We start from the raw sequence: 15,267 nt of genomic DNA, 5'->3' as shown, positions 1-15,267 counted from the left end.
ATTCATAATTTCACCCCTGGATTCTTTACTGGATTAATGCGCAAGCCCAAATATATCTACAATGAAAGATAGGCGGATATACCTTTTAGATATTATGCTGAAACCATAAGTTTTTAATGATTGTGTAGCTTTTACAACATTACTTTTGGATATTTAATAAATTATCAAAAATTATTGAAAAAATTTCAAGTCTGTAGAAGATATTCGGCCTATTCGGCCTATTCGGCCGAATACTTAGCTCAACTATTCGGTAAGCCGAATATTCGGCTTAACGGTTTTTTGGCGATATTCGGCGCCGAATATTCGGCCGACCGAATATTCGGTACATCTCTAATATGTATGTAGAGGAGAATGAGGATACTTGATCCCTGGGGATACTTGATCCCTTCGCTATATCTCGAAACAGGAATGTCTTACAAATATCAAATGTTCTAGAAAAATGTGCCAAATAAATCAAAACAACAATGCTGTTATCCAACAAATTTTCAAATTTTTATTTTTCGAGTCATTGAACTTTGTTTGAAAACTTTTACAAGATGTGATTTGAAGATCTTTCTTTATTACTTTAGAATGTTTCTCACATGAAAAAATTACTATAAAAATATTTAATCTAATATGTCAATCGTTAGAGTATATTTTGGACTTCGTATTGCCATATTTTCAAAACAATAGTAAACTCTCAATTTTGTTTAGAAAAAGTTTCCAAAATGTATGTTATGGGTATAATTGATCCCTAGAGTCATAAAAGATATATTTTCTCCTGAATGGATCATGATCATTGAAATTACTTATACATATCTGTCCAATAACTAATGTTTAGCCAGTAATTATCTGTTTATAATGACTAAAAATACTGTATTTATCAAGAAACTAGAAAATTGCGCCTTAATGTATGTAATGACTGTAGTTTAGTAGGCAATTTTTTTAAATTCTCTTTGTCTTGTACTTACTAATGGTGAAATGAGAACTAAGGGCACCCTGAATTAAGGACCAGGCTCCTTTAATAAAGGATCAAGTCTCCTGTAACTTCAAAAATATCACAATTTTTTGGTCTCACGAAAATGCTTCTAGCTCGTCTGTGAGTTCACGTATCTTTCTAATTTTTGGAGCACATGAACTTGAGATTATACGCTGTCAGAAAATGCTAAAGACGGCGAGTTGCTAAATTTTCCTTAAAAGATATGATGAAAATAAAAAAAGGGGATAAAGTATCCCCATTCTCCCATGTGGTCTACAATGGAATAGTTTGGAAAATATTTGTTTTAGATTTTCACTCAAATGCATATTTCAAACAAACCAAAAACTTAACTAAACAAGAAGAGTTTTTCAACGTAGGGGCCATTCAAATATTACGTAACGCTATTTTCGATGAATTTCAACCCCCTCCCCCCTCCCCCCTACGTAACACATTCTTGTGAGATTCTTATGAGATCTATCTAAAATCCACAAAGCGTAACAACCTTCTATACCCCCTCCTCCCCTGAACGCGATACGTAATATTTGAATGGCCCCGTAAGAGCATAATTCTGAATGCATATCAATTTTAAAAGTGTATGGTAATTTTGGTCTTCCGACTTTTTGAAAACAATACAATACATTGCTGTGCTTCCTTCCACCATATTATCAACGAATTCATGTGGCCGGTTATTGTGTTAGTGAAGGACTCAGAAAGGGCCACAATTCGGAGCGGAGGCCAAAGTATGGAGCATTTCAATAAAAAGTTTGAAAGGATTGTTTTCAAATCATCCACAGTTTCAAAGCCATGTCATAATTTTACTGCATCCCAGGCTAGTATGCAATCATGTTTATTAAAGGATAAGCATAGCTGCACATTACAGGAAGTCTACAATCTTAGGAAAACTAGTCAACGATGCCTTAGGGGCCAAGATCTGGTACATTTACCCTAATCACTAAACTAAACTTTTGTAAACTTATTAGCGAAAATAAAATTGTATCATTCAAGGTTTAACATTAAGATGTGCAATATGGTGTCCAAATTGTATAATGTCTTGAAATCTAGAGGCTTACCCCCCAAATGATAGATTAGGGTGTAGGGAACAAACTTTTGTAAGGAGCCAAATAAAAAAAATGCTTCCGCAAACGCAATCTTTGAAATAAGTTCACTTTTCGTAGATTTGATTTTGAAAAAATATCTGAAACCTAAAATTTCCACAAAGTTCAAACATATTATTTATTTTTTTAAAATTTTGTTTGGATAAAAGACTACACGCAAAAAAAATTAAAAATATCCTTGAATTTTCAAAATTTTCCACTTCTTGTGAATTTTTATCCAACAAAAGAAGTTGAATTCCATTGAGGTGATAAATTTTTCGACAGGCACTTCAGAAACGTTTGACTTCTATGGGACCATTCGAATATTACGTTACGGTTTTAGGAAGGGAGGGGGTATAGCAGTGTATTACACTTTGTGGATTTGTTACGTAGGGCTCGAAAATCGAGTTACGTAATATTTCATTTTATCTTTTTTTTTTACATTGTTACCATTATTTAAAAGCCTTCTAAAAGCTTAATCGCCATGTGGTCTAAGGAGCTGATATTTTGCCGTTTTTTATCGTAGCCATCTGGATGGAGTGATATTTGTTATCATTTATCCATGAATGAGCTTTTTCCTTTAAAACTCCTATCATCGTGAAACATGGAGTCAATTCCATAAAACGAACCAAAAAGTTCTTCTACACTTGAAATATTTTAATAGAGACTATTCACAGATAAAAAAAAAGTTAAATACACAATCTGTTTAGCACTCCTCCAGTGTAACTCCTGTAGCATTTCATAAATTTTCATTGCTCATCACATTCAAATGTTTCAAAACCACATTTCAACTAAAAAAGTTCTTTGATCAAATTTAGTTTTACAGAGTTAACTGAATTTTCTTGATTTCGTGAATTTTTCTTGATTTCGTGATAGAAAACCTGTTTGTTCCATGATATTTCTGTAACGTTGTTATGTGCAAACTATCAATAGAAATAAAAACGTTTTTGATTTTTTTCTCTAGCTTCATTGAATAAAATCCAAACAAAAGGTTCAAATACCATTTCAAACAATCTAATTCAATACCTTAAATGGGGGGAGCTTTGATCGTTTCACATTTGAATATTTTTGATTGTGTTTCTTTTTGCGTATCATTGGAGTTTATTTTTATAATACTTACTGAGTAAAGAAGTATAAATCATGATCGTTGATAGTAGAATAGTGGCTACAATGGATCCCAATGGGCCTTCTGCACTATTTTACTGATTGCTGCCAACAGATAGCGGTACAGTAACGAGTCAGATTTTCGGGTTGGTCATAATGGAATTTTATAGAGTAAATAAAATCTAAGTAATCATAAAATGAAAAGTTGAGTTGACTTTAATATAAAGGTCTAGTAAATTTGATTGTATATACTCAGGTTCTTCTTCTATTCCAAATCAATTAGTTAATAACACTAACACAAACAACTTGTTTTTTTTTACAGTAAATCACCTCCCGATGTAACTGTAACTGGAATCGAAATGGAAAACAAAATAGGGCAAAACTCACTCAAAACATGTACTTACTGAAAAAATGCAGTATTTTTGATAATTAACGAACGATAAGTGAATATTAAGCATTATATTTTGATAAAAAAAAGGTTTGATGTTTTAATAGGTTTTGATCATCAATTCCAACTCTCAAACACGTTTTTCTCGATTTGAACCAACTGCTGGTTTCGCCCTCTCTAAATATTACGCTAGTCTTTTCTCTGATCATGAGGTCTCACAGCTTTCTACGCTGGTGGTGACATATCTCTAGAAAATAGCTACTTCCATCGATCCATTAAATATTTATCACAAAACCAGATTTCATGTAGGTTTGAGTAACACTGATCAGCATGGTTTTAACGTAAACATCTTCAAAATTATAACTTTGGTGCTATTTAACAAAACAGGTTTGAAAACATTGATAACATTAATTTTTTGTTAAGATCAAACTGTTTTTAAAAATTTCTTTCAAAAACATTTACAATCGAAAAATGGACAATGATTCTGCATAAATTTAGGGGCGAAATTGGAGACATTTCTAAAAATTTTTAGTTACAATATTAAATGGAATCATCCCTTTTCAATAAATTCTTTCAATTATAGATTTCTATACTTCGATATTTTAACATTTTGAAATTACATTTTTACTTTAAGCAGAATTTTGCCTATTTGAAACTTAATTCATAATCTTTCAAGCGTATTTATTGATGATTGCGGGGAAAAATTTCATGTTGATCGAAGCTACCCCGGTAATCAAAGTAACCCCAATTTACGGCAATTGTTTACATTTCTTGATCTGTTTATTGATTAATAAGATATACTGTAATGTGATTGCATATAAATATAATATTTTTAATTATTATTTATTTAAAACCTTTTAACCACCCGGGTTATTCTGGTATAAAACATAATAGATTTCTCTAAAACTGATTCTTCTAGTTAACTATCATTTCTTAAGAATAATCGATCCTAATTGACATGTTTAACATTGAAAAACATCATTGCAATATTCTCAAAATGTTTCTAAGCTACCGTATTCTCAAAATATTTTTAAGCTGTTTCGTGTTTTAGAAATCTAAAGACGCCAAAATATCACAAATTACATCATTTTCCAATTTAACTTTTTAAAATTTTCTATTGTTACAGCCTCGGTGGTTGATTCATTAAAAAGTACGGTTTAAACGCCACTTTTCTACATTTTTTATGGCCATGATCTTAACAAGTTTTTAAAAAAATATTTTCATATGGGCAACATATAGCATCTATCTTCAGCTTTCTCAGGCACTAAGTGAATTTTTGTTAGAGCACTGAATAACTGACTTCCAGCCTTTTCCCGAAACATGTTTTATCGGATTTTTTTTTCTTAGACTTTGAATAACTTAAGAATTAATTATTGTAGCTGAACATTGTCTGGAAATCATTTTTGAGTTATGCTACAAGCTTTCCAAAACTATAAGTTTTGTAAAAATCGGTTGAGAAACAAGAGAGTTTTAGTGGAAAAAGTGTAAGGGGTTATTTGAATCCCGGGCGATATAAACAAGTATACCACATAGACAGTAAACGAAAATTACCGAGTTCGGTAATTTTTTTACCGAAATCCTAACATGTGTAAATCGTTAAACTGTTCGGTAGTTTTTTCGGTAAAAAATAAACGAACATCGGTAAATGAAGAGTCGATTTACCGATGTTCGTTTATTTTTTACCGAAAAAATTACCGAACAGTTTAACGATTTACACATGTTAGGATTTCGGTAAAAAAATTACCGAACTCAGTAATTTTCGTTTACTGTGTACGTTTTTCGAAATCTACAAACTAAAAAAAAAATTATGAAAAAAATCGTGCATTTTTAAAATATAAAAAGTCATGAAGTCATGCGAAACAAATAATTATAAAAGCAGTTATAGTCATTTGAAGTTCAAAAAATGTCATACTACCCCTCCTTTACGTTTAGTGTTAAAGTGGTTCAGGTTTTTTTAAAAATTGGCATGAACTGGTTTTTGTTTTCAATTATTGATCATTTGATCTCCTCGTCTACAAATTTTTATAAGACGAAGGAACGATATTTTTCGTATTTAACGATCGTGCGTTCTTAAATTGAAAATTTTGATAGTAAATTGTTACATAAATACTTAAAAGATATAATATTAATTTTGATTTTTTAAATAAGGATTAATAATCGAACTCACATATGTATTTTCAAAAAGAAGGTTTGAAAAGCCTCTTGGTTGAATGAATCTATGATTTCAAAGAAGTCGATGAATTCCTTTGTAACTGTGGCTGAATTAAAAGGAATTCATCGACTATTTTGAAATCACATATGTACCTCCTACTCTTTTAATATATTTTTAAGGTGACAATATCTATTTTCTCAAGCTATTTGTTCATTTAGGAAATATTCTTTTTATTAATCTATTCGTTATCGTTACAGCTGCTTCCACGATCACGATCACTCCCCGCTCCACAAATACTCGTTGGTGGAATCGTACAAACCGAAAAAGAAAAAGCGTATCATCGTCGAAGACGACGATGAAGATGAGGATTACTACGAGGACGATGACGATACCGAGTACGTCATCATAAAAAAGAAGCACAAACGGAAACGGAAGCGTCCGCAGATATCGATCTACCACCGACGAGAGGAAACGGTTCCGGAAGTGAAGCCGGTGTACGACTACGATGAGTTGAGCGAGCAGCGAATCCAAAACTCTCGCAATAAACAACAGCTGCTCGTCGAAGATTTTGATGATCAACGGATATTCAGCCCCAGTCCACATTACGTTCGACCACAGGGCGCTGCCCAGAATTTTTATCGACGGCCACATCCCTCGGCTTTGGGAAGAAAGCCTTCCCGGTTAACGGATTTCTTCGAGGATGATTACGATCACCTTTATCGGGATGGGACAGGATTTGCGAATCGACAGGATGAATTCATAGATTTCAATGGATTTATTCCTATCAGTGAACCCATTGTTGGGAAGATAGGAGGAAATATTTCCACAACAGCTGTACCGGAAGTTAGTCGATTGCTGGACTCATTTCCGACTGAAGTACTTCCAACGACCAGTAGTTTACATCACGCCAAACGCGAGGTCAGTAACTTCATTGAAGAATCCGAGGAGGACTTCGAAACGGATTTATCCGATGAAGAAGCTTCCAATAGTACGGCTGTAGAATTATCATCGGATGGGAAAAAGTACCCTGGCAAAGGTATGACCAAGCAAGGATATGGAGCACAGAAGAAGGCACGAGAGAAGGCCGTGTTCGAGATGCCCCGGAAGGTAGACAACCCGTACTCCAAGTGGAGTCGTTGGTCCAAATGCACAGCCAAATGTACCACTCGGAGGTTTAAGTAAGTTGATGGACTTGATTAGTTGTCCAAACTTAATACACTTTTAAACAATTTCAGACGCTGTAAGGTGCCAGCCATTTGCGGCAATGACGTGATCCGTGAGATCGCTTATTGCTACACCGAGGGAAGTTTCTGCGAGGAATGGATCGGAAACCAGTTATATCAAAACAACAAGGGTAGCACGATGCTATCGACAACACCTAGCACAACTACAACAACAACCACAACGACGCCAAAGTCAACTAAACCGGCCAGAACCAATCAGTTGATACCACCGGGAGGACAAACGGCCCGAAGTAGAAGCGATCAGCCGCTGCAGGATAATTCGATAGCACAGCAGATGTTTAACAGTCGGAAGGGTTTTCTGCAACCGGAATATATGCCCCAGGAACTGACCTGTGGGCTCCCGATGGTGCGGAACAAGTCCAAGAAGTATCTGTACAATATGCTGAGGATTATTGGTGGGAAAACTTCCCGGAGGGGTCAGTGGCCTTGGCAGGTGGCGATCCTGAATAGATTTAAGGTAAGTTAACTTAAGGCACATTTCACGCACTTGCGTCCAGAGAGTCGAAATTTCAAATAACTCCTAAAGCAAAAACTTTCCAATCATCTTAAAGAGGATTATTCAACGCGATCGAAACTGTATTGTTTTTTTTACATTGAATGATCCATATAACCTTTGAATTAAGTGTCAAAAATTGGTAAAGTTTCTTTAAAAAATGAACGTTGTCATTGATTCAACTTTAAACTCCTCCAAGACGTGAAATTGATCCTGTTGAAATTATTAAAAAGCAGCTTTGTTGTTTACTGGGCGTAAAAAAAACGTCGCCAAATATTCTAAATCGAAATATTTTAACCCAGGAGATTTACTAAGAAGTGTATTCGATAAAAATGCAACACTTTGATTTATTTATATCTTTTGAATGCGTGAATGGAAATTGATATAAATTTTAGTGAAGCTTCCTAGTAATTTAATATTTACGTGTACAAAATTTTGTAACAATATGTCTAATAGTCTTTGAGATAGACTCTTATACAGAAGCTCATTGAAAAAATCTCATGGGCAGGATCGAGAAAAACTCTCTTATCAACAGGCCTGACTTCAAGGTATAAAGCTGCCAATCGGTAAAATAAACAAAATACGGTGGTCAAATCGTACGCTTAATATTTGGACCGCTAGCGAAGAGAAATTTTGAAACGAGGAGGACAACAAAGAAGCTAATTTTAAATCCTTTTCCGTTAGAGAGAACATTAAGTGTCGTGTCCTGTAATAAAGATAAAATGAATATTATTTCATTGGAAAAGGCAATTATAACATGTTTTAGTTGTGTTGGGGAAATCAGGCAGGAAAATTTTAGTTAAAGTGTTAAATTGAAGGAAGAATATTTATTCTTGCATGTATATTAGCATTAGCCTTTGACAAAATTGACAAAATGACGAATTTTACAATAATGACAAAAAATACTTAAAAAATGACCAAATCGACAAAGCTGTTATGATTGTAAATGAGTCAACGTTCACCATTAGATATCTATGTATTGTTTGGATTCCAGTTCACCCTTCAGCCGAATAGGTTTCGAAAATGGAACCGAAGAGTCATCTAATGACATTCATTACATTACATTAAAAAGGTAAAGCCTCGAAATAAGATAAGTCAATATAAGGAAATGAATACTCACATGGTTTGATAGCAATTGTAAGTTCCATCTTTCACCCATATCTATTATATTCTCTTTAGTTTATTTATAGAGGATTTTAACCAGCTGGTCATTCTTCTCCGTTCACCCACATAGTAAACGAAAATTACCGATTTCGGTAATTTTTTTACCGAAATCCTAACATGTGTAAATCGTTAAACTGCTCGGTAATTTTTTCGGTAAAAAATAAACGAACATCGGTAAATTAAGAATCGATTTACCGATGTTCGTTTATTTTTTACCGAAAAAATTACCGAACAGTTTAACGATTTACACATGTTAGGATTACGGTAACAAAATTACCGAACTCGGTAATTTTCGTTTACTGTGCATATCATACGTTGCTATAAGAAAGGAAAAACGACACGGTGACGCGTACGATGCACACCTTCTCATCTTCTCTCAGGCAGGATGCTTTTTCTTGAGATGTCGTTCGTTCTCAAAAATTACAAAAATGACAAAAATGACAAAAATGACAAAAATGACAAAAATGACAAAAATGCCAAAAATGCCAAAAATGACATAAATGACAAAAATGACAAAAATGACAAAAACGACAAAAATGACAAAAATGACAAAAATGACAAAAATGACAAAAATGACAAAAATGACAAAAATGACAAAATGACAAAAACGTCAAATTTAAAAATAAATGTAGAAATTCTTTCAACAATTTTGTTAAATACTTCAATTTTGTACTTTTCGCTAATTCGCAATTTTGTCAAATCAATTTCTTCAAATTTCTCAATGTGGTCAAATTTTTCAGTTTTGTCATTTATATCAATTTCCGAAGATTTCTAAATTTTTTCAGTTTTGCATATTTGTCTTTTTTCATTTTTTATCATTTTCGGTAATTTGTCAATTTTGATAATTTTATCAATTTTTTCAATTTTTAAATTCAAATTTAGTGAATTTTCACATTTTTGAAGGTGATGGAAAGTATAAGAGAATATGAGTTATTAAAGAAAGAAAGAACGTAAGCCTCCATTATAATGAGGTTTCGAAAAAGAGACAACGACTCACCGACAGGACTTGAACCCGCAACTTCCGCTGCAGTACAACGGCGTGTTAGCCAATTACACCACGGCGAACGTGACGAAATAGGCTCCAGCATGCGTACATGTCGAGCTCGATCGATCGACTGCTGTTCTTTGCCCACTACTGATCATGAGGTGTATCGATAAAAGATCTAGAAGTCGATCGATGGAGCTCGACATGTTCGCAAGCTGGATCCTATTTATGCCAATTTGGTCATTTTGTTATTTTTATCCATTTTTTTCAAATTAAAAAAAGTAATTTGTTCAGTTTTGCTATTTTTGTCAAGGATTCACTTCACTTCGTTCGCCTTATACTCTACACAACCTTCTATTTAAATTTATACCAAAATTCAAGTTTAACTAAATTTATTTTTTTTTAAATGTGATTCAATTGTGTTTTTCTTAATATCTATGATTTCGATTGCCTCATTCCAGGAAGCATTCTGCGGCGGAACCTTGGTTGCGCCTCGCTGGATCCTCACGGCAGCCCACTGTGTCCGGAAGCGGCTGTTCGTCCGTTTGGGGGAACATCACCTGCAACAAACAGACGGTACCGAGATCGAGTTCCGCATCGAGTTCAGTATTAAACATCCCCGGTATGACAAAAAGACGGTGGACAACGACGTGGCTTTGTTACGGTTACCTCGGGAGGTGGAACGGTCCAGCTTTGTGGGGTACGCCTGCCTGCCGGAACGCTATCAGCCACTTCCGATTGGACACACCTGCACGATTATCGGGTGGGGCAAGAAGCGTCACAGCGACGATGCCGGAACGGATGTGCTACACGAGGCGGAAGTTCCGATTATCACCAACGAACGGTGCAGGGCTGTGTATCACGATTACACCATCACCAAGAATATGTTCTGCGCCGGGCATAAGCGAGGCAGGGTGGACACTTGTGCCGGCGATTCCGGAGGTCCGCTTCTTTGCCGCGACACGACTAAGGTTAACAGTCCCTGGACCATCTTTGGCATTACCAGCTTTGGGGATGGATGCGGCAAGAAGAACAAATTCGGCATCTACACCAAGCTACCGAACTACGTGGACTGGATTTGGTCGGTGATAAATTGCGATGGAAATTGTCGGTCGTGAGGAATGCTGCGGAATGAGATTTGATTTTGAGTGAGCGTGGTATGAGCGTGGTATCCCGAAAATTTGTAATTATTTTAAAAAACTGCAGTTGTATGTATAAATACGAAAACTTGCTTTTAAGTGAAATATGAGTACAGCCTAATCTCCTCCCATCGTCGCCAATACACTATATATTTATTGACAAGTGAGCGCGTACTAGGTCGGTTAAGTTCATGAGTAAGAGACATCCAATCAGATAAAATTGATCTTTAAATTAGGTATTTATTACTGATTATTCTATGTACAGTATCATACGGCAAATAAAGTGATAATATCAAGGAAACAAAATATTTTAAAGCTGAAACTTCGAATGCATTCTTTTATCAATAAAGACAAATAAAAGTCGAATAGACAAGTTCATATTTAGGATAAAATTCTTTGAAAAAATTGATATTCAGTTAACGATCATCCATTCCGTTAAAATATTGAGAGAGCAAATACTTGAGTAACATTTTTTATTCCATTACGTATTACCCAAATATGTATGTCGATTCTCAGGACAGTTCTCAGAATCTTTATGAAACCTTTTGTCTTCAGATTTGAAACTTTCAGCCTTTAAATAGATATGCAATACATCGTGTTTTGAAGTTATCCTTCAAAAGTCTGATTCTTTGATGGGAAGAATAAATTTCTCAGAAAGTCAAATCACGTTTATTTGTGCCTACGTGAATTGAGTTGTCGAAATCTCAGATTTCATTTGAAGATTGATATATATTACTTTCCACTTAAATGTTAATATTTCTTTAAAAATATATTTACTTCTGGGATTTGGATTTTGATAAATATAATGAAATTATTTTAAGGCATGTTTTGAAACATTCTGGTTTTATTTGAAGATTCTGAATGTTGAATCGATATTGCAACCAGAAATGAAATCTAAACAGCCGTTTCAACCCTTTTCACTGCCCTCAAAATTCGGAAAGCAGTTCTTTCAAAATTCGGTTCTGGCTTTTTAGATTCCGGAGTTGAAACATTCCTATAAACATGCAGCCATCAATGCGGTTATCGTTTATACATATTTTATAAAATAACAATCTTAAAAGTTCTAGATTAAAACTAAAAATCTTTTAAATGGAGGATAAAAACGTGGCGTTTGTTTTCCGTTACACCCGCTCAATGCAGCGCCACAAAGAAGCCGTGGCAGGTATATGAACCAATGTAAATATGCTTCTTATATTCACCACCAGAGTACGGTAATGGAAATACAGTCAACTCTCTCTATCTCTGATGTTCTAATGTTAAAGGGAATATCACAAATATAATTTAACAACAAATCTTTAAAATGCGTAAAATGAGATCAGATGGTTTAAAAAAAAGCCTTTTTGAGACAGAGTCACTTTTGATGCATCACACTAATTTATTTATATCCAAGTTTTTAAAAATCGCTCTAAAAATGAAAAATGACTTAAATTCGCTTCAAAACCACCTATTAAAAAGTTTAACATCTTCAGGATGGAATTTTAATTTTTAAATTAGATGCACCGAAAAAGAAAAACAATATATTTTTTACTTAAAAATGCCAAAAGTAATAATTAATTACCTATAATGATCAAATAGTTATAAATAATTCCAAAAAAGGGGTTGTACACCTTTATGACAATAAACAATAATTTTGTTTATTGTCATAAAGGTGTACAATAAAACAAACAATAATTTTGATATTTTGTAAACAACAAAAATAAACTAATAAAAATAAAATTACAAAACTTACAAAAATACCAAAAGTTAATACAAAACACAAACTAATAAAAATGACAAAAAAGACAAAATTGACAAAAATGGCAGAGGTTGTTTTATTTATTATTGTTAATGTAGTCATTTTTGTTATTGTTTTTTTTTTCATTAAGAATGATGACAAACATGACGGAAATACTAATGACAATAATGGCAAAAATGAAAGAAAATGGCAAAAAATTTAAGAAAAAAAATTATAAAACTGACACAGAATCAAAAAAAAACAAGAAATAACAAAACTGTTAAAAATGATTATAATGACAATAATGGCAAAAATGAATAAGGCGTCGTACACAAATTACGTAACGCAAAAAATCTAGAATTTAGACCCCCTCCCCCCCCTATGTAACAATAAGTAACGTTTGATCGAATCCCCCTTCTATAGTTACGTAACGCTAAATACACCCCCCCCCCCCCATATTCAATTTTGAAATTAACAGTAAAAGTACACAAAAGTTTATTTGATGCATTTTTATTCTGAAACGTTCTTATACTACAGTGAAAAATATCTAAAGAAGAAAAAAAATTAAAAAACAGCTTCGGTCCAAGTTGGATTCATGTGTTCATCAACTGTGACGACAGGGAAGGTATTTGTATCCTCCGCCACGTCTGATGTAATGCATTGTTCTACGTCGGAGTCATCATCGGTCCAAACAAGTTCATCATTCTCCTCCACCAGCATCTCATTTTCTCGTCTTGCGATCGTCTTGGTGTGTCGGCGTTTCTCAAGCACTCCAGTCTTATGCACCTTCTGATGGTCTTTGAGCATTACTTGAGATGCAAAATAGAGTGAACACGTTTTGCAAATTCTTGCCTTCAAAACGGACTGCTGCGATGGGCAATATGTATCGTAGGGAAGTTCTTTGTAAGCCAGCAGTGCCCTTGGAAGAATGTTCGACAAGATAACAGTGTTCCGAACAAACAGCGATGGGAAGCTAACGTTCACGTCTGTAGGGTTTGGAGCTTTCAATCCATCCGGGGTTTGCAGGAGAGGAACAGGAGCAGGCAAGAATTGATGCTTGTTAACCCAGAAATAGCTACTCCTTGGCTCCTTGCAGCAGTTCCTGTCGTTACACTTGACTACTTGCAAGAAGTACTGTGATGTCCTTACGTGACGAGCAAACCACTCGGGTGAATATTGCTCTAATTCTGCAGAATCAATTTGTGAGTTAGTGGGCTCAATGTATTCTGCTTTAACGGGATGTCCATCGATCATCAAATCATTCCAAACATCTGACAAAGCTTCACCAGCATATTTAAAATTCTTCGCTTCCAGTTCCGGATCATTTGTTCTCAGTTTTGCGTCCAAATGTGACCCATAGTGATCGTGAGGGAGAATCAACCCTGAGAGTTCCCGGGAGAGGGGTGACATGCGCCGCTCAACGCGATTGAATGCACTTCGTCCGGGAGCATTGGTTGCAATAAACATTGCATCAAGGTTCAATTCCCGGAAATGGTGAATCGCCATATCTATCACCTTTTTATAACGGGGGTTCTCATCTGGCCCCCCGTCAACGGTAATAATAACAATGGGCTTGATCTCTCCTTGGTAACGCATGATCTCATCAAACTCTGGTAGTTCACACACCCTGTTGAAATCCCGTCCATGGGAAAAAGCTGTTGATGAACAGTGTTTCCCTGAACGCACCGCAATGTATGTGGGTCCACTGTACCCAACAGCTTCACTACTGCCTATTTGTCCAGGTTTAATTACGCATCCGGCGATTACTGAGGGAATCAGTTTGTGTTTTGGAGCCACGACAAAATCGTGGTCCGGCAGTCGTACCCGATACTCGAGATGCATAACAATCGGTGCTTGTTTGTTTGCAGCTGTGAGACCCATAACTACACGTGCCTTGTCATCCTGACTCAAAAAGCAAACCTTATTGGGTCCCAACAGCGACGCAATTTGCTCAAGCATGTTAATACTTGCAGTGCAAAATTTCCCGTCTGTGTGTACCTTGTGGCAATCGTTTTTTGCTTTAAGAAGTTTCACCGGCACTGTATGTACATGACGCTTTCCCTCAGTACTGTTGGCCCGATGAGGCAACAAACGTAAGTACGTACCCATTCGGCTTATGTGGTATCCTTTGCTTTTCAGAGCTCCAGACAGTTCTGTAAGCGTCTTCACGCTACGGTATCGCTCATCCTGGCGCTTTTCCGCAGCTGCTGATCCGTGCATTGCAATGTCCACGATTGCTTTAAGCAGATCTGGCTGCCGATCTTCTAGCGGTGGTCGACCTGCAGAGATCTGTGGTTTCAAATGATCCTTAGCTTCGGGAATCTGCTCGAGAAGGTTTTGCATAGCCTTCTTTTTCTCGTCCCAGAACCGCTGCTGGCGCTCTTGAGCCAGAGTTTTGGTTTTCAATTCAGCTTCCTTCTGCTTTCGTTCCTTCAAATGCCTGGTCAATTTTGCTTTGTCTTCCTCCGTGAGCATTCCGCAATCTTCCATTTCTCTGAGTTTGACCTGTAGATAAAATTTCGATTTTCACTCAGCTAAAGACTACTTTTAGATTGAGTATACTTACGATCTCAGAATTGAGGTTGGCGAGGTCCGATTTTAATTTGTCCTGAACATATGCAGGGCGCTTTCTGGCTGGTTCTGGTGTGTCATCTTGATAATTTTCCGGTGGCTGAGGTGCTTTGGGAGATTCAACATTTGATTCCAACACTGTAACAGGCACTTCCTTATGCTTTGGTGCACTTTTACTTGCCTGCCCCCAGAATTTGAGCAGCGAACCTTTCTGCAGAGTTGATTTTCTTTGAATTTCGGAGAGTCGTTCAGAAATCACTT

At 35.6% G+C, this 15,267-nt stretch overlaps 1 protein-coding gene across 4 annotated transcripts in view; it reads left to right on the top strand.

The window, feature by feature from the left end:
• The window catches only part of LOC129755375 (uncharacterized), a 197,005-nt gene extending 185,992 nt beyond the window's left edge, over positions 1-11,013 (top strand). For all 4 annotated transcript variants that reach the window (XM_055751820.1, XM_055751823.1, XM_055751821.1 and 1 more), the window contains exons 5-7: positions 5,954-6,874; positions 6,932-7,397; positions 10,044-11,013. In XM_055751820.1, the coding sequence (XP_055607795.1) occupies positions 5,954-6,874; positions 6,932-7,397; positions 10,044-10,700 (2,044 nt within the window). In that variant the 3' untranslated portion in view covers positions 10,701-11,013. The remainder of the gene's footprint in view (positions 1-5,953; positions 6,875-6,931; positions 7,398-10,043) is intronic.
• Positions 11,014-15,267: the final 4,254 nt, after the last annotated feature.

This window comes from Uranotaenia lowii, chromosome 3 (genome assembly GCF_029784155.1).
Source record: "Uranotaenia lowii strain MFRU-FL chromosome 3, ASM2978415v1, whole genome shotgun sequence".
In the NCBI taxonomy this organism is placed as follows: Eukaryota; Metazoa; Arthropoda; class Insecta; order Diptera; family Culicidae; genus Uranotaenia; species Uranotaenia lowii.
The sequence above is the reverse complement of the archived record's forward strand: the minus strand, read 5'-3'. Positions and strand labels throughout refer to the sequence as shown.